The 19,522-nt window shown below is 48.9% G+C and overlaps 1 protein-coding gene across 2 annotated transcripts in view; it reads right to left on the reverse strand.

Annotated features, from left to right (window-relative positions):
• GRB10 (growth factor receptor bound protein 10) overlaps positions 1-19,522 on the reverse strand; it is a 173,260-nt gene that overhangs the window by 109,957 nt on the left and 43,781 nt on the right. The window contains exons 1-2 of one of the 2 annotated variants that reach the window (XM_035026489.1): positions 10,136-10,422; positions 6,158-6,247 (exon numbers count right to left, since the gene is read on the reverse strand). In XM_035026489.1, the coding sequence (XP_034882380.1) occupies positions 6,158-6,208 (51 nt within the window). In that variant the 5' untranslated portion in view covers positions 6,209-6,247; positions 10,136-10,422. Of the gene's footprint in view, positions 1-6,157; positions 6,248-10,135; positions 10,423-19,522 lie in introns of those variants that run through there. The other variant, XM_035026488.1, reaches the window with a different exon arrangement.

Below are 19,522 nucleotides of genomic sequence, written 5' to 3' on the forward strand. Positions count from 1 at the left end.
AAATCTTAAAAAAAAAAAAAACTGAATATATGCTAGAATATTTTTAATTTGTATTTATTTACTTACTTATAGTATTTCATTGGTTTTCAGAGACTGCCTACTTTTGGACATTTTGTTGTTGTTGTTGTTGTTTTTTAAAGGTTTTATTTATTTGACAGAGAGAGAGGCAGCGAGAGAGGGAACACAAGCAAGGGGAGTGGGAGACGGAGAAGCGGGCCTCCTGCCGAGCAGGGAGTCCGATGTGGGGCTCGATCCCAGGACCCTGGGATCATGACCTGAGCTGAAGGCAGACGCCCAACAACTGAGCCACCCAGGCGCCCCCCTTTTGGACATTTTGAAATACAAACATCCTCTGACCCACACTTAAGGACGAGGGCTGGGGATTTCTCTTTAACTGCAAAGTTGTCATTAAAGTGACCCTTTATCTCATGGTGTTTTAGGATCAGAGAAATAAACGCAGGATCAGAGGATACCAACGAAATGGTGCATCACAGGAGTGCTGAGGAGAACTGAACCCAGGTCTCCCTGACAATACCCTCCGCCTCGGCCTCAGGGACATGACCACACCACCCAGGGCCACAAACGTTAGGAAAAACAGGGCTGTTAATCAGTAGGGGGCAATGGCCTCTCTGCCCTGCATTAGTGTCATCTGGAAAGGGGACAGCATGGGGGTCCCAACTCCCAGGGCTGGGAGGTTAAATGGGAGGATCCAAGATGGGAGCACAGAGTGCTCAGTGTTCTCCCCATAACCCGCACACACCACCATCCACGGAGCCGTGAGCTCTGGGCTGAATACCCACATGACATGTCAAGGGATGACACAGAGTCCCCGCTGGTCCCCACAAGGCACACCGCTGACATGGACCCACCCAGGGTTGGCATCTGTGTCCCGACATTCAGCCGCGGTCTGCCTGTCATTCCTAACACGGTAAGTACATAAGTGAAGGAGCCACGCTACTCCCAACCGTTAAAAAAAAAAAGAGTTTTCAGTGGCTTCCGTAGTTACAGAAAGTATAAACACACACGCTGCTTACTAACAGGTCATTCACTACATCGGGTTCCAGTAAATGGAACCGGATCAGAGAGAAAATGGTTTTCCAAACCAAATGCCGTCTATTTTTATGTGACGATCCTGCAGTGATTTCAAAGACTTGGGAAGACTGCAGTCTCAAATTTACCTAGGTATCCCAAAACTACCTAATAATTCGACTTCTGGAGATGAGATCCACACTCTTTAAGAAATCAGACAGCAGCTCACGTCATAACATCAAAGCGATGGCTCATTTCCTGCGGGCCTTCGATGCGCCGAGCACGGTGCCGAGGACTCTAAGTGACGTCTAATTCTCACAGTGATGTTGTGAAGAGAAGAAGTGGACACGGAATTTATTTAGCGTATGGTACATTACACATGTACAAATTCCCTCCTCTACTTCACAAAACACCTCTGTAAAAGAGCGGTTGTTACGAAATTCAGAACCGAAACTTAAAATGATTTGCAAAACCACTTCTAGGGAGACATCCTATCAGCTGGGACGCTCTCATGGAATAAATACAAGGGATGGGACAAATGATCTCTGCATCCTTGCATCCTTCCAGCTCAACTGTGAGAGCCATGAGGAGCCGAAGTCACCAGCTACAAATTTCTAGAAGAAAATGGAGTCCGATACAAATGTCCTTTTGCCAAGATATGGACGCATAAGAATAAAAATGAAGAAGCTACAGGATCCCTGTCTGGCTGAAAAGATAAAGATGGGCTTTGGGAACGGAATTCATTTCTGGGGACCGATCCCAAGTCAAGACAACAGGAATGATGTCATCCCCCAGGTGCTCCAGACACTGCCAGAAGATGCAGGCCCCAGCTGTTGTCCACAGACACCCGCAGACCCTGCAGAACATCCCCAGCCGTACGTGCTCGGCAGGCGAGGTCCCATGCTCGGGCTCTGATCTTGTCGCCGTGGCCCCAACCACGAGTAGACGAGCCAGCAGACACGAGGAGGCCCACAGCACTCACTGGAGAAGTCAGCGACCTAAAACAGCAGTTGACAAACTTCTTCTGCAAAGGGCCAGACACCACTCCACTCGGCTGCTGAGCCCAAAATCAGCCACTGCGGAGATGTCAACAAATGAGCATGGCCCTGGTCCCGTAAACCTTCATTTAGAAAAGCAGGCAGGGGGCCGGACGGGCCCACGGCTGTCGCCTGCCAGAGCCTGAGCTCTGCCCAAAGGCTCCGGCTCCGGGACTGAAATGGAGCCAAAGGAGCAACACGCAGCAACAGGGGCCTGGGCCAGACTGTAGGAATTTGCTCTACAGAGGGACAGTGGCAGGTAAGGGGAAGCGAGCAGGAGGCTGCTCCGACCTCCACCTTAAGCACGGGGGTCACAGGGACACTCTCTCAGATGCTGACTTCGAAGACAAGCCTATATGGCTTTTTTGTTCTGTTTTGTTTTTAAAGATTGTATTTATTTATTTGAACGAAAGAGAGCAGGAGAGCACACAAGCAGAGGGAGCTGCAGGTGGGCAAGGGGAAGCAGGCTACCCGCTGAGCAGGGAGCCCGACACGGGACGCGATCCCAGGACCCTGGGATCATGACTTGAGCCGAAGGCAGACGCCCAACCGACGGAGCCACCCAGGCATCCCATAAACATACGTGCCTTTGACTCAGAAATCACGAATAAAAATTGTAGAAGTAAAGCTCGATACTCAGAATAAATACCTGGAAATTCAATGGTGAGCTTGATAACCTCCATCATGTTTACCTTCGAGCATTTCGCTGCCAAAGCACCGTTCAACGTTCTGTTCACAGGTTTTACCTGAACCTATCACGCTTCCTATTTTTTTTTGCTTTTTTCTTAAGGATAGTGTTGCTTTCATTTATAGTCAATAAATAAAATGTACCTCATAACAGGTGCGTAATCCCTTCCTTGAAACCCTGCAGCCTAGATGGAGATGGGAATTCAGGACTTTTCAGATTTGAGAGAGAGAATGCAGGGGCCAGGGAGGCCTGGTAATGGAGCCATTATGCCCCTAAAGGGCACAGCTCTGGACGAGTCGAGTCGGGGTCGGCTGTGACATGAGAAATGAGAATACCTCTCAGTCTGGAGTTTTTGGGGTTTTAAAATCACAGACGATGGGCTGCATCCCCCATTCCTACTTGACCAAAGTCTCACCTCCGCCCCGGCCTCCCCAGGCTAGGCTTTTCCTCCTCTGTCATCTGTGGAGAGCGCCCTGCCCAGTCCAGCCTGGGCTCCACCCCGGCTCTGGGCACTTCCTCCAGGGAGGCCTCCCTGACCTCTCTCCCCCTGGCCTGTTTTGTTCGCCTCGTATTCTCACTCACAATCATCTTATTTGCCTGCTGTCCCATGTCCACCTCCCCTACTAGGACCCATGAGCCCCGGGAATCTGCCTGCCTCATACAAAGCTGTCTTCCTAGCTCTGACACTGTGTCGGGCACAGTTGATGACCAAGGAATGAAACGTCAGTACCCTGGGCTGGGTGTCCAAGATGCGGCCACCCCCGTGCCAGGCGATTTCTGTGTTTTTGCTCCGATCCCCACACAACCTGGACACCACTAACCCTCTCTTACCAGCAGGGAAACTGAGGCACAAGAATATTACAAGATCCCCCCCCACACACAAGGTCACAGAACTATAACAATATCGTATTTTAAAGGAGAAACCTACATCTTAAAAGTGAAGCTGTTTGCCCCTATCCCACTAGCCCCGGGGCCCCGTCACGCCCATCCGCTGGCCCGGTCCCTACAGCGGAAAGCAGGATAATTTAACGCGCATGCTAATTGGGGTGCTTCTGTGTCTATAAACAGCTCTACATCTCAGCAACCCATTGACCGAACCCGGTAACTAATCCACGCCCCAGCTCGGAGTGAACAGCTAGAATTAGAAAACCGTTCGTACGTTGACGATCTTCAGAAATTCTTCTCTATAAAAACTTGGGAGATTTCTCTAATTGCTATAATTGCGGATTGCTCAAGGCCAGAATTCACTGTAAATCATCCCATTTTCTGAGAAATTCTGGAACTGTCATCTGATTTTCCAGGAACAGCGGATGTGAACTGCCAAGTCTGGCTGCTGGATTTTTATGGCAGGAAGACCGTCCCATCAAAAGCCACCAAACAGCATGACTGAGCATTTCCTCCAGGGGTGACAGAGGCTTGCGGGGGCTGCCTACCATGCCGGACAACTGGCTCGGACAGCTGAGTCAGCAAAGACAAACAGCCAGCGCGTCCGTCTGGGGAGTGAGGCGTGACCTCTACCTGGTGCTTCTGCCATCTCTGTATGGCCCGGTGGGAAACTGAAGACAGGGGTGGGGGGGATGGCAAGAGGGACTCGGTGCCCTCACCCTTCCCTCCATCAGGTCTGGCCCTCAAGGTCCGCTCTGTAACCAGCTGGAGAGGACCATTCTCCACCAACTTTCAGCGCAGGGAACCTTCAAACTGTCCCCGGGGGAGTCCGCGGAGACAGCTTCCCGTATGGTGCACTGATCCATCCCCTCCATTTGGGAGTGATGGTGTGAAGTGAAGGGCAGCAAGACAGATGATGGGCACAGTCTGGGCCCAGACAACTGGTCAAAGCTAAGTGACCACAGGAGAACGAGCCATGAATGCAGCACAGAGCTTAATCAACGGGGTGAGGCCCTTTAAGAACAAGAAATGAACCCTGCAGGGCGCCTGGGTGGCTCAGATGGTTAAGCGTCTACCTTTGGCTCAGGTCATGATCCCAGGGTCCTGGGATCGAGTCCCACATCGGGCTCCCTGCTCCTTGGGAGCCTGCTTCTCCCTCTGCCTCTCTCTCTCTCTCTCTCTCTCATGAATAAATAAATAAAATAAATAAATAAATAAATAAAAACAGAAATCCTTTAAAAAAAAAAAAATGAACCTTGCAGAAGGCCGAGGGCCTCGCACAGAGCCCACCCACTGAAAAGACCCACTTGTCCCCAGCATGCTCCGCAGTTCGGCTAGGGTGCTGGCTCTCTTTTCTGGCTTGTGACCGGCTTCAGTCTCGTCTCAAATTCAGCAGCTACAACAAACAGTATTCCTAACCTTCAGCCTCTCTCCGAAGGTTCACGTCACTTCGACACCAAAAAAAATTAAAAAGGAAAATCTCTCCGCAGCCGTGGTGCATAAGCAAATTCTCATCACTATTGCCAGAGAGGCTTTACAGATAAAGGGAGGGAAAAACAGTATCAGAGCAAGGGTAGAGCGTACGGAAGGACCTCCAAACCTTGGGAGCCCTGCTGGGGAGAGACGGAGGCTGAATGAGAGATGGTACCAGGACTTGGAGTGTTGAGAGACTGATAAAGATGGACAAGCTTGGGGCGCCTGGGGGCTCCGTCGGTTAAACCTCTGCCTTCAGCTCAGGTCATGATCCTGGGGTCCTGGAATGGAGCCCCCCTGCTTGTCCCTCCACCCCTCCCCTGCTGTGCTCTCTCTCTCTCTCTCTGTCTTAAAAAAAAAAAAAAAAAAAAGGACCAAGCCTTGCTTGTGCATTCCTTCAGAAGCATCCCTCCACACTGTCAAGTAAAAGTTCAAACACAAACGTGGTTCAGAAGATGAAGGAAGCGTACAGGGCAAACCCACCCGAGCGGCCCGCAGAGAGGAGCTCGAGAACCTGGATGGACGGGTCTGAACGTGTCCTTCACCAAACCCCACCTGATGCTAGTGGGTGGAGGGGAAAAAGAGCCAGTCTTTCGGGGAGGACTCCATCTCCAAAAGGCAGGCTGCATGCGCCTGGGCTCAGAGACCTCCCTCTCCCCACTTCTAGCTCCGGATGCTGTGTCTCCGCGTGAACATCCCCGAAGCCGCCACGGCCACTCGCCACCCGGAGCTCTGGGGCCCAGCAGACGACCCCACGGCGCCTGAGCCTTCCAAACACCCCCTCCTGCGCGTCAGAGAAAACGCTGCACCACAAGGACAATCTTCTCGAAGGGAGGATGCCATGAACATAGAGAACATGTGATAAGGTCTCCCAGTACAAAGCGAGGACAACTGTGGGAGCCACGCGTGATCCCCCGTGGGACATGCCAGAGGCCCTCGCGCAGACACTGCCAGGGACGGAGTGGGTCATGGTCACTAACTACATTTGTGCCGTGACCTGGGCCACCACCACGTGCGGGCAGCAGCCGTCCACGCTCCCTCATACCTGGTAGTACGGATGGTGCAAGAAGGAATCTGGGCAGCCAGCTAAAGCCATTGGCTCCTTCTTCCAGTTACATTGACGGATCTGCAGCGCCTACAACAAAGACAGACCGTGAGAAGCTGGACCGGAGAAAAAATGAACTCCTCACAACTTGTTCGAGAGCAATGCGGCTGAGGGGGTAGCCCTTAGACACCCCTCGGGTGGTCAGGTGCTCGGCTGGGATGTCTACTAATGGGGGTATCCACTTACCTTCTAACAGAAGGAGCCTGGTGCCAGCTACAGAGCCGTGGGGAGCCATCCACGTGGTCCCAGGGCCTGAGGGGTGAAGGGGGTGCTGGCCCATGGTTTTGACCGCACGCCTTCCCAGGAGCTCCCAGGGACCCCTGGGCTCTTTCCTCGTTACAAATACTGAACCCCTGAAGACTTTATCTTACTTTGGCAATTATGGATTTAGCCCAATTCCAATGAGGCACCAAGGTGGCTGTGTGCATGCTGGGTGTCCCGGCCACAGGCAAGATCGACCACCATCAGGAGCATCTAAGGGCCCCCGGTCAGCTCCACACTCTTCCTGCAGGCCACGGTTCTGTGACCACAGCCTCTGAGAATAACATTCACAGACACGGACTTCTGGACATACAGGAAACTTTCCGGACCTCTAAGTAAGCTGCGAATACCAGCAGCTTCACTAATAGCACACTGTCTCTTACAGTGAGCTCCTAATATGCGCCAAACAGAGATCCTGTCTTTTTCTTTTTTTTTTTCAAGATTTTATTTATTTGACAGAGAGAGAGAGAGCACAAGTAGGCAGAGCATCAGGCAGAGGCAGAGGGAGAAGCAGGCTTCCCGCGGAGCAGGGAGCCCGACGTGGGGCTCGATCCCAGGACCGCGAGATCATGACCCGAGCCGAAGGCAGACGCTTCACCAACTGAGCCACCCAGGCGTCCGTCTTTTTCTTTTTTAATCTACTGTGGCACAAACCACGGGCCTGCAGCATACAGAGCAGCCGAGTTTCCCAGCTGAGTCTGACAAAGGCCCCTCCCTTCTGAGGCTGGGGTGAGGGGCGACCAGCGGCTTGGCCTGGACTGGGGATGGGTCATCCCTTTGCCTTTGAACACAAAAAATGCTCTGCCAAACTTCCACGAAGCGAGCTTCTCTGAGATACATCTTTCTTTCTAAATCTCAGGAGTAATCAGAGAGCAGGGCGTGGATTCCAGGAACAGAGGCAGTATGTCTTCTCCTTCAGAAATCATCAGACATGAAAACGTGTTCAGGAATGGCAGCATATGAACGCTCCCCATCATAATCAATCCCAGAGGTGCACACCCTGGACCCTTGGTCCCTTGGTGGCCCAGACACCCTGAATGATTGCTAATTCTGGGCCACGGGAGGCTTTCTTGAGCCACCAGCTAACTTACTATACCCTGTAGGACTGAGCTCAGGGATCACCTCCTCCAGGAAGTCCTCTCAGACTGCCTCTCACCAATCACCACTGCTCCGAGATGGCTCCGTCAGTGTCCCTTCTGGGCTCCTGGGCCTCACGCTGGGCTTACATCCGTTTTTCCATCTGCCACACAGAACTGTAAATGCACCTTCCCGGTCTCGCTCCCCCCACGTAAACTGTGCATTCCCTGTGCCCCAGCACCCACGCCCAGTGTGGACGCTGCCTGCCTGTCAGGCCCCCGCTTCACCGGGCTCTTGGCATCTGGATCCAAACAGGGCAGGTTTCACGAAGGGGACTCTGCGGGTCATCCGTGCCACCCGGTTAGAGTGGGAAGAAAACAAAATGACTCCAGGACAGCCACCCCACCATGTCCGGAGGCTGCCAGCAGGACCACCCACCTCTCCTACACTGTCCCCAGCGGAGCCCCATGCCTCACCTCCCGCGCACCTGCAGCAGAGAAGCTCCCTCCAGACACAGTCTGAGGTTTTAAGAATTCAGAAATCAAAGACTCACAGAAGCTTCCCAGGGGAAACCTAAAATCAGATGGGTGCATAAAAGTCAGGATATTCATTCTATCGACTGAAGTAGCAAAGAAATCAAGGTAAGGCCCAGTTATGGGCTGAACGGGGTCCTCCTCAAAATTCAGAAGTTGAAGCCCTAACACCCAGGATGCACAATGTGGCTGAATTTGGAGGTGGGGGGTCTTGAAAGAGGTGATAAGGTTCCCATGAGGCATTAGCGTGGGCCCTGATCTGCTGTAAGAGGAGATCGGGACACAGACCGTGGGAAGAAGACACGGGGAGGAGACAGGCATCCACACCCCATGAAGAGATGCCTCGGAAGGAACAGCCCTGCCCACAGCTCGAGCTCAGACTCTGGCCTCCAGAGCCATGAAAAAATAAATTTCTGCTGTTTGAGCCACCCAGTCAGTACTATTCTGTTCTGGTGGGCCTCGAAAACTAAATTAGACCCAAGATATAAAAACACTACTAAATTGTCATTTCAGCGAAAAGGAACAGAAGTGCCCTAAACCTGTAACGTTTACTACCAACCCCCTATGTTTCCTGCGAGTGTGTGGGATCCTTTAAGCCAACTGGGCAGAAACCAAAGAACAATCCCTAAGAGGCTGCTGGGCTAACAAGATGGCGGGAGCACCCCACTCCCCGCATGGGCACAGCTGTGGCGTGTCACCTCCCTCCAGGCTCCGGCCAGGCCAGCAGCCCCCAGCCCTGCAAACCTGGCCCCCATGGTGGCGAGTCTCATGTGTCCAGCACCAACCTAGAGGCTGTTCTAAAAGCACTCCGTGGGGGCACCTGTGTGGCTCAGTTGGTTAAGCGTCCAACTCTTGGTTTCGGCTCAGGTCCCGATCTTAGGGTGGTGAGATCGAACCCTGCGTCGGGCTCCATGTTGAGCACGGAGTCTGCTTGAGACTCTCTCGCCCTCTGCCCCTCCCCACTACGCATGCGCGTGCACTCTCGCTCTCCCTCTTAAATAAATAAATCATAGATAGATAGACAGATAGATAAAAGTACTCTGTAGGCATGGGTAACATCTGCAATCACTGGACTTGAGTAAAGGTGATCACCCTCCATAATGGGCGTGGGCCTCGTGCAATGTGTGGAAGGCATAAGAGCAAAGACTGAGGTTTCCCCAAGAAGGGATTTGGCCTCAAGACTGTAGCAAACTCCTGCCTGAGTTCCCGGACTGCCAGCCTACCCCATGGACTTCAGACTTGTCAGCCCCTACAGTCACATGAGCCAATTCCTTAAGATAAATCTCTGTACAGACACACACATGTTTCGGTTTCTCTGGAGAACTCTGACGTATACACCCCAACCAACCACGGCCAGCTCCCAGGACCACGCTGTGCTGTCTCCTGTGGGCCTCCCCAAAGCCCGCGTGGGTCTGATGAGTCTGCGTGAACAGCCTCCCAGCCCCGGGCCCTCCTGCAAACACATCTTCCACCTCTTCAGCCTGCAGCCTCACTTTCCTGGGACGCTGTTTTTCTCCCTTCCACCCACATCTGAAGGCCTGGGGGAGGGTTCACAGCCTCCTGGCTCCCTCTTCCTGCCGCAGAGAATGGGCCTTCCTGGCCGCTCAAGGACCCTCTCTGCACCCATACTAAACTATTGCCCCACACCTCCTTCTGCCACTGTTTCCCACACTCCTTCCAGCTCACTCCTCACCTGCTGCTTGCCCGGCCTCATATGCCTCCAGAACTCTGGGATGTGTTCAACACGTGGAAACACGTTACCTTCCCCCTGAAGCTTCAAATTTAATGGGTTTTGGAGTGCCAAAAATACCACATAAACATGCCAATTTTATTACCTAAATATGACCTTTGAAAGTATTTACCAAGTGAGATTGCTTCTCAGCCAGAAAAATATATAGCCCATAAGCCCTGTTGAGTAGGTTCCTTTGGGATAGGAAAACTATAGTTAGACACACTAAGAAGATCAGAGTAACTCTGGTCTCTTAATAAAATGTCTCAAACCCAAAGCTAACATCGTATTTAATGGTGAAAGATGGAAAGCTCTTACCTAAGATCAAAAACAAGGTGAGGATGCTGGCTTTTGCATCTTCTACTCAACATTGCATTGGAAGTTCTAGCTAGAGCAATAGAGCAAGAAAAAGAAATAAAAGGCACCCAAATCAGAAAGCAACTAATACGATCTCTGTTCACAGATGAAATGATCTTATCTACAGAAAACGCTAAAGATTACTAAGACATGCCCTCAATTTCTAGCTAACAAATAAATGCATTAAAGTTGCAGGATGGAAGATCGACACACTAAAATCAGTTGTATACTGATTTTATATACTCAGTATACACTCTATACAAAAAAATCTGAGAAGGGGATTAAGAAAACGCCATTCAAAATAGCATCAAGAATCATAATTAGGAATATATTCAACTAAGGAGGCAAAAGACTCATACACTAAAAATTGCAAATACTGCTGTAAGAATATAAAGAAGATATAAATAAGAAAAGCACCCTGTGTTCATGGTTTGGAACATTTAATACTGTTCACATGATGATAATCCCCAAAGCAATCTACAGATTCAACGCAATCCCTCACAGATTCCCTCCAGCATTGTTGCAGAAATCGATAAAATCTTTCTAAAATTTATATATATTCTCACAGGACCCCAAATAGCCACACATACACACACACAAAAAATCTTGAAAAAGAAGAACAAAATTGGAGGACTCACATTTCCTGATTTCAAAACCTACTACCAAGCTACAGTGATAAAGGTAATGTGAAATGGCAGAAGGACACCCATAGAGACTAATGGACTCGAATAAAGAGTGCAGAAATAAACCTTCATATATAATGGTTGGCTGATTTTCAACAAAGGTGCCAGGACCATTCGATGAGGAAAGGACAGTCTTTTCAACAAATGGTTCTGGGAAAATCAGATACCCACATGCAAAATGATGAAGTTGGACTTTTGACTTACACTATCAATGAACATTAATTCAAATGGATCTAAGACCTAAATATAAGAATAAAAGTATAAAACTCTTAGAAGAAAACCTAGGGAAAAGTTTCCATGATGTTGAATTTGACAATAACTTCCGGGATAAGACACCAAAGGCACAGACAACAAAAGACAAACTGGACTTCATCCAAATTAAAAACGTTTGTGCGAAGGACACGATGGAGGGAGTGAAAAAACCCACAGAGAAGGACAAAAGAGTTGCAAATCATTTATAGGGTAAGGGATTAATATCCAGAATATATAAAGAACACCTACAACTCAACAATAAGAAAACAGACCACCAATTTCAAAAATGGTCAGAGGACTTTAGACATTTCTCCAAGGAAAACATAAAAATATCCAATAAACACATGGAAAGATGCTCCATATGACTAGTCATTAGGGAAACTCAAATCAAACCACCATGAGATGTCACACAAAATCACAGGTGTTGGTGGGGATGTGGAAAAACTGAAACCCTTCTGCATTGCTGGTGAGAATATAAAATGGTGCATCCTCTATGGAAAACAGTGTAACAACTCCTCAAAAAACCAAACAGAGAATTAACGTAAGTTCCAGAAACCCTATTTCTAAGCATATACCTCAAAAGAAGTGGAAGCAAGGACTCAAACAAATCCTTGTACACCCATGTTCATAGCAGCACTGTGTACAATAGCCAAAGAGTGTGAACAACCCAAGTGTCCATCAACAGATGAATGAATAAGCAAAACGTAGCATATCCATGCCATGGAATATTATTCAGCCTTGAAAGGGAACACTTTGATACATGCTACGACATGGATGAACCTTGAAGACATTACGCCAAGTGAAGTAAGTCAGTCGCCAAAGCACAAATATTGTAGGACCTCACTTATATGAGGCACCTAGTATAGAAACAAGAGGTAGAAGTTTGCAGGGGCTAGGAGAAGGGAAGTTTGTTCAATGGATACAGAGTTTCTGTTTGGGATGAGGACAAAGTTCTGGAAATAGATAACCATGATGGTTACACAACATTGTGAATGTACTTAAGTCCACTGAATTGCACACTTACAAATGGCTAAAATAGTAAATTTTACGTTTCATATATTTTACCCCCAGTTTTTAAATATCGGAAAAGATGGCTATTCAATGAGCTTCCTTTAATAAAATTAACAACTTCTGCTAAATTTCTTTAAAGATTTTATTTATTAATTTAGAGAGAGAGAGTGGGAGGAGAGGCAAAGGGAGAGAGAGAGAATCTCAAGCAGACTCCCCGCTGAACACGGAGCCCAATGCAGGGCTCGATCTCATGATGCAGAGATCATGACCTGAGCCGAAATCAAGAGTCAAACGCTCAACCGATGGAGCCACCCAGGCACACCCCCAGCCCTGCTAAATATTTTTTAATACAATCACGAGATTCAGCAGAATTTCTTAGGATGATAAAACTTGAAGATGGATAAAGCAATGATTGCAAATTCACTTTTATACAAACTTTTTTTTTTTTTTTTAAATACCACCAAGTTTCCTGTTCACACTTGTTCTACCACTTGGAAATTGTTTACGGCTTGCCCATTTTGGTTTCTCTTGAGCACCCATGCCCTCTCAGTTGTGTGACTCTGCGTAACCCAAATGTCTGACTGGTGAAATGGAAACCCCACGGCAAGCCCTCCGTAAATCCACCCTGCTGTCCACACTTGACAAAGACGAAGACCACAGTCATGATCTGTGCTCTCGTGGAGACTCAACCTCCATCCTGCTCCTCAACAAAAAAACCACACTTCGAAATGTCCTACAACAGTCCAGGGGTGATGACATTCTGTGCCACTTTGCAGAGAGTTCCATATTCAAATCATCAGCTGATTTATCAAAATGATGTGCTCCATAGCCTGACAAAGGGCCTGACAGGCAGGTAGATATTACAGCTTTATATCTACCACAATAAAAGGCATTCTCATGAACAGTTGTAGAATGACTAAGAAATTGTACCAACGACTGTTGTCTTTTTTCTTGCTTCGAGGAAAGGGGCTTACGGATAAGGTCATCTTGTGTTGGTTTCTTTTTGACTATGAATTTTGTCCATTGCCAGAATGCATTATAAATAATGTATTGGAGTCTATCCTTTCTTTTAAAAAAGCTTTTATTTACTCATTTTTAGAGAGCGAGTGAGGGGGGTAGGGGCAGAGGGACAGAGGAAGGGAGAGAAAGAGAGAGAGAGGGAAACAGACTTCCTGCTGAGCATGGAGCCCAGTGCAGGGGATCGATCTCACAACCCTGACATCATGACCTGAGCCGAAAGCAAGAGTCAAGACGCTCAACCAACTGAGCCACCCAGGGACCCCGGAGTCTGTCCCTTTTAATGGAGTTTTGAACTTGTGATAAAAATTTAAATAATCTTCACCATGAAGCCTGAACTTTCTTCCTTATTAGACTATAGTTCAGAAAAATAGTTCCAGCAAAGCCAAAAGTTTGCTGATTCTAGAATCAACATTTTTCTCAACAATGTCAATATTTACACTTCTGGGTCCAGCAGCTGAACTTCAACAGTGCCTTTGTTCTTTCTGTCTCATGTTTATTTGTTTTTCCATTTTAAGGGAAATTTCTACTAAATTAAAGTGATACAACTATCTTAAAATTTTAAAACGTTGCATCAAATAATGCTTTTTGGGCGTTCCTGAGACTCTAAAGACTGGCACGCATATGCCTTTCACATCACAACCAACTACAAATTATGCTTGTGGCGGATTTCAACTGTCCAGCGTCCCCCCACCAATCAGGATGACTCTATATGCTAGAAAAATCGACTACGGTGCCAACAGGTGCGCTGAAGGACCCTCGCATCTCATGACACGCCCGACGCATCGCACTTGGCAATGTGCTCAGGATCCATGCAATCCACTCTGATGCTTCCTCTTCCGATCTGTTTTCCCTACTGAACACTCCGTGCGTGACCTACTAACCTGATGCTTGGCTCGACGATGGGATGCCACCCACGATCTGAAAACAGGGTCAGGTTCGGGTTTGTACTTAGTGCCCGCAAGCTCACGGGCTTTCCTTGCACAGGTATGCAGGATGGAGACTGCTGCCCACTGGATCAGCCACTCTGTCCCCACCTCCCCCCACCCACACCCCTTTACTTCCTGGCTTAGGGCAGCAGTCCACTTCAGCCATTCCCTGGCTAACACCCGAGCTCCCACGTGTGTCACCTCCTCTGACCTACTCTTAGAAAAACACAACTCGGGCACCTGAGTGGCTCAGTCGGTTAATCATCTGCCTTCGGCTCAGGTCATGATCCCGGAGTCCTGGGATTGAGTCCCACATCGGGCTCCCAGCTCGGCGGAGAGCCTGCTTCTCCCTCTGACCCTATCCCTTCTCATGCTGTTTCTCTCTCTCTCTCTCTCTCAAGTAAATAAATAAATAAAATTAAAAAAAAAAAAAGGAAAAAGAAAAACACAACTCCTCTGCTTAACACAACTAGCCATCTCCAGCACCCCTGAAGTCACTGACCGTGCAAGATGGACTCTTCCCATTTCTACTCAGCCACAAATCCAAATTGTGCATTTATACCGCTGGGAAAATCTAGTATGTGTCCTTAGAGAATTTACTATGTCCTCTCTGGCATGTCCGTTTCCGACTTTCTCCTCAGTGCCCCCTCTTGCGATATTCGGATGACACCCAGCACAGGCACTGAACGGCTATTCGCCCCGCCACCCTGCTCCAGGGTCATGGCCAGCACCTGACATCAATCCTATCACACTTGTAGTTGGTAAATGCCTTCTTGTTCAAGAACTTGTTAGTTGGAATATGCCCTGCTGTACCCAGGACGGCACACAGTGGGGACTCCAGAAGGTCTGCACGCTAACGGGACTAACTACCTTCATTGTTGGTGGACAGGCTAACTAATAACACTTAATTTAAAAATAAAATCAGGGCGCCTGGGTGGCTCAGTCGTTAAGCATCTGCCTTCGGCTCAGGTCATGATCCCAGGGTCCTGGGATTGAGCCCCGCATCGGGCTCCCTGCTCTGCGGGGAGCCTGCTTCTCCCTCTCCCACTCCCCCTGCTTGTGTTCCTGCTCTCGCTGTCTCTCTCTGTCAAAAAAATAAATAAAATCTTTAAAAATAAATAAATAAATAAATAAAAATAAAATCAAAAAGAGAAGCTGCAAGTCTTCTATCACTGTAGGACTTTTTACAAAGAAAGCTATCCCTTCCGTAAAAGCCAGGGACCCTGCTATTTACCAGGAACAATGTAATTGACCCACATTCATGACATATTAAGATAGTCACTTGTGGAGCTGAAAACAGAATATTCGCATTCTAAATCATAATAAATGCATAAAAAGAAACTCATAATACTTCAAACATCAAAGGGAAAATAGAAACCAGGCGATGAAGACAGCATTCAAAAAAGAAACAATTTATTCCAAAAACAGACGACGTGTAGCAAAAAGTGTCAACTATCTGATGCGCTTTTCAAAATAACATTCAAAACTATTCCAATATTAAGAAAAAAATTACTCAAAGCACACTGAAATAGAAATGCTTTAAAAAGAGAGCCAGGAAGGGAGGGACAGAGATGGAGTGGGTAGAGACACAAGAACAGAACAAAAGTCAAGCGCGGTGACAAGCTCGGGAACGGGGCCAGCGAAGCGTAGGGCCACGTAAGATGCTCGTGAACTGCGAACAGCAGAGCACACGGCCCACAGTGTGGTTAGCAAGCGCCAACAGTGCTCACCCTCCACCCTCCAAACAACACAGCATCTGCATGCAGGGGGCTTACAGTAAGTGGACGAACGCTACACTTCGACAAGAAACTCCCACTGCAAACAAGAACTCCACATACAAAAAGGAAAGCAAAGGAATACCATATGTTTTAATCATACGGTAATTTTACAGACGTTAATAAAGAAATAAATTTGGAGACGTCAGTAGAATTAGAACTTTTATTACAAATAAATACCAAAATCAAAATAATCTTTAAAAAATGCCCTTATATGGACACCTGGGTGGCTCAGTTGGTTAAGCGTCTGCTTTCGGCTCAGGTCGTGATCCCGGGGTCCTGGGATCAGGCCCCACATCGGGCTCCTGGTTCAGTGAGGAGCCTGCTTCTCCCTCTCCCTCTGCCCCTCCTCCCTGCTCACACCCTCCCTCTCTAAAATAAATAAATAAAATCGTTTAAAAAAATAAATAAAATAAAAAAACACCCTTCTGATAGAAAACACTGCAGATAAAATAGACTGAAACCCACAGCCCTACCACCTTTGCCCCTACATGTAAAGAAAGCAATGGACTTGGATGTTCTTACTATTGATTATTTCCATTTGTCAAGACAAAAAAAAAAAAGATGATTCGTGAGGTAGGGATGTGTGTGTATGTGTGCAAATACACGCACGCACGCACACGCCCTCACACGAGGATCATCCCCACTGTTGACAAGAGTAACATGAAGTGCAGTGGTCAAGGTCCTGGGGCCAGTAATGGGAAAGAGACAGAGGTGACCGAGGACGGGATGAAGCTCAGTCCAAAAATCCACGCTCTTAACCAGAACCCATAGTCCCGTGGTTTTCAAATTAGGGTCCCCGGACAGACGGCATGAGCACCACCTGGGAACCTGGGCACACACACATGCTCCAGCCCGGAATGTGGGGCTCTTGTGTCCGGGGCCTGGAACCAACCACGGGGCACCTCGGGTGCCCGGGCTGCACCCCAGATCGGCAAAAATAAAATCTTGGGGATGCGGGCATTGTTTCAAGCTCCCCATGTTCGCAAAGTTGAGAACCACTGCTCTTGTCTCTTTTCCTTACATGGTTAACCCTTTTTTATGATGTTTGCGAGGGGGGAAAATCGAGAGAAAATTGCAATATAGCTTTGAAGAGTCACATTCTGGAAGCTGGGGAGGGAAACCTACCACAACTGAAGTAAACAATATAATCAGTTCCTCAAAAGGCCACACCTGAATCCTAAGGGCCAGATTCCCACAGGGAAGCTGCACCTGGTACGTTTTCTGCCTTTTAAAAATCTTTTACTTTTTCCTATGCAGATAGAATCCCTTCTAGAACACGGCAGTGGGGGGAGGAGGGGAGGCAGACCAAAGCGCTATACTCAACGGCAGAGACTGACCTGCAGCAGAGAATGACCTCATCACCTCAAACTTCAGGGTTTCAGGTCCAAGGGTCTGGATTTGACCCTATGTAGGAGAATGACCTTTGACCTTACACTCTGTCTTTGGTAAGAGGCCTGTTTGGAATATTCTATTCAAGTATCCACAGTACCTGACACCTAAGTGCTTTGGTCAGCCTGCTGACAGAAAACCAGCGAAATTTTGAAATGAAGCTTGGTGATGGCCACGCTCCTCACTTACGTTACTTGTGTGGAGCATCGCATCCTCAAACGATCCATGTGGAGACACGGTAATTATTCCCACTAGACAGGCCAGGAGGCTGAGCAGAAGCTGCTTGCTCGGGTCACCCACGCCGGCCAAGTGTGCGGTCAGCCCTGGAGCTCTGCTCTGCCCAAATCCAAATCCCAAGTCCTGAGCTCGGATGCGGGGTCCCCGGGGAACAGGATCTGGTCCGCGCGAGGTCAGAGAGGCCAAGGCTGGACGTTGATCTTCAATTTCCAGCTGCCTCAGCCCGTGGGCACTGGGGTCTGAGAGACGGGCCTCCACCTCGGCTGGGGTTAATACGCACGTGTGCAGTGATGTGCTAAGCGCCGGACAGGATTGCTACCCCAGTTCCCGAAGGCTCCTGTAAGGAACGACCCAACAGACTGGAGGCACCCAGCACTGGAGGAAGTCAAGAAACAACAGAGCGAGAGAAGAGCGAGGGTATCCACAGAGAACAGCCGGGACTACACACGGGCAGAGGGGCCTCACGACCTCCCTCATGAACGCATTACCAGGGCAAAACCACACTGGCCTCGGGTCATGAAAACAGAGGCAAAGGCGGTCCGTGAGGATGCTGCACCCCACCATTCCATGCCCACCTTCCCAGAAGGGATGGCCTTCCCAGGCCGCCATGATGGCTGAACACGTGCAGCTGACAAGAGGAAGCCCACATTGGTGCAGAGCCCCAGACAATTCGGAAACCCGTGAGGGGACCGTCCCCACTTCACAGAAGAGGACACGGGCTTTAAGATGAGGATGACCTGGCCAGGGCCACTCAGGGGTTTGCAGGACCCTGCAGACAGGGAACACCCGTGGAATCCACACGGGTAGCCGGCTCAGGAGTCGGAGAAAAGGAAGGATCGGAAGCTCTTGCAGAGAAGGGCATCCTACCTTGTGTGACCAGGGGACACCGGGGGAGAAGGAAAAGCATTATAATGTTAAATTTAGAATGTGGATTATTTACACACAGGCCTAAAATCAGGGTCCTCTTAAAAAAAACTCACTTTCCCTGACACACACACACACACCCTTTAACTCATTAACATTTTGTTTTCACTACTGATGTCATTACTTAGGATAAACCTTGACAGTTAAGATGTATGAATTATTACAAATTACTGAACACCTGTGGGTGCCTTCTAAGGGACAGCTCTTTGCACATCCAAACATAAAAGGAGAACAAAAATGAAGAGACTGAATCACTTAAGTGAAAAAGGTTAAGATGGGGGCGCCTGGGTGGCTCAGTCAGTTGAGCGTCTACCTTTGGCTCAGGTCATGATCCCTCAGTCCTGGGATCAAGCCCCACATAGGGCTCCTTGCTCAGCAGGGAGTCTGCTTCTCCCTCTGCCCCTACCCCCGCTTGTGTTCGCTCACTCTCTCTCTCAAATAAATAAATAAAATCTTAAAAAAAAAAAGAGAGAAAGGTTAAGATGACCATGATGCCACCCACAAGGCCCACCACGTCCCTGACCTACTGCCCTAGCAGCCCGCCCTTCACCGACGACCGAGTGGCGTTAACACCGCTGAAATCCCTCGAGTTTGTCTTTGCTGGCTGCGAAACCGGTTCTCTAACCGTTGGGAAAGTGATTCAAACTTTATCAGAAAAATTAAGGAAGGTCTGTAAAACCAGGCTTGGATTTAAGCACTTTGTACAATATACACAAACAAACTCAAGTCTTTTGGATCAGCACCTCAAAGTACAGCGCCTGTCCGTACAATGAAACTCACATCACTGACGGGGGACGTTCCGCTAAAGAAAGCTTGAGAATTTGCAGCCCGAGACCTCTGGGGAAAACATGAATAAGGAGGGTGGGCGGCATCAGATCCTCCTAATCTCATTCTGTCCGGGACTCCTGCGAAAGGCCTACAGCTTCCTCCCTTCCCAATCAGCCCCCAAGTCCAGTGCTAGAGCTGCAAGAACCCCGGTCTCTGGGGCTTTGGAGAAGGGGGTGTGGGGTCCCCGGCCCCCAGGTGCCCCCCAGGAGTAACCCAGCTAGAGTGCAAGAACCCCAGTCTCTGGGGCTTTGGAGAAGGGGTGTGGGGTCCCCAACCCCCAGGAGCCCCCCAGGAGAAACC

The sequence above is a fragment of the Mirounga leonina genome, unplaced genomic scaffold (assembly GCF_011800145.1).
Source record: "Mirounga leonina isolate KUSES-001 unplaced genomic scaffold, KU_Mleo_1.0 Mir_199, whole genome shotgun sequence".
Taxonomy (NCBI): domain Eukaryota; kingdom Metazoa; phylum Chordata; class Mammalia; order Carnivora; family Phocidae; genus Mirounga; species Mirounga leonina.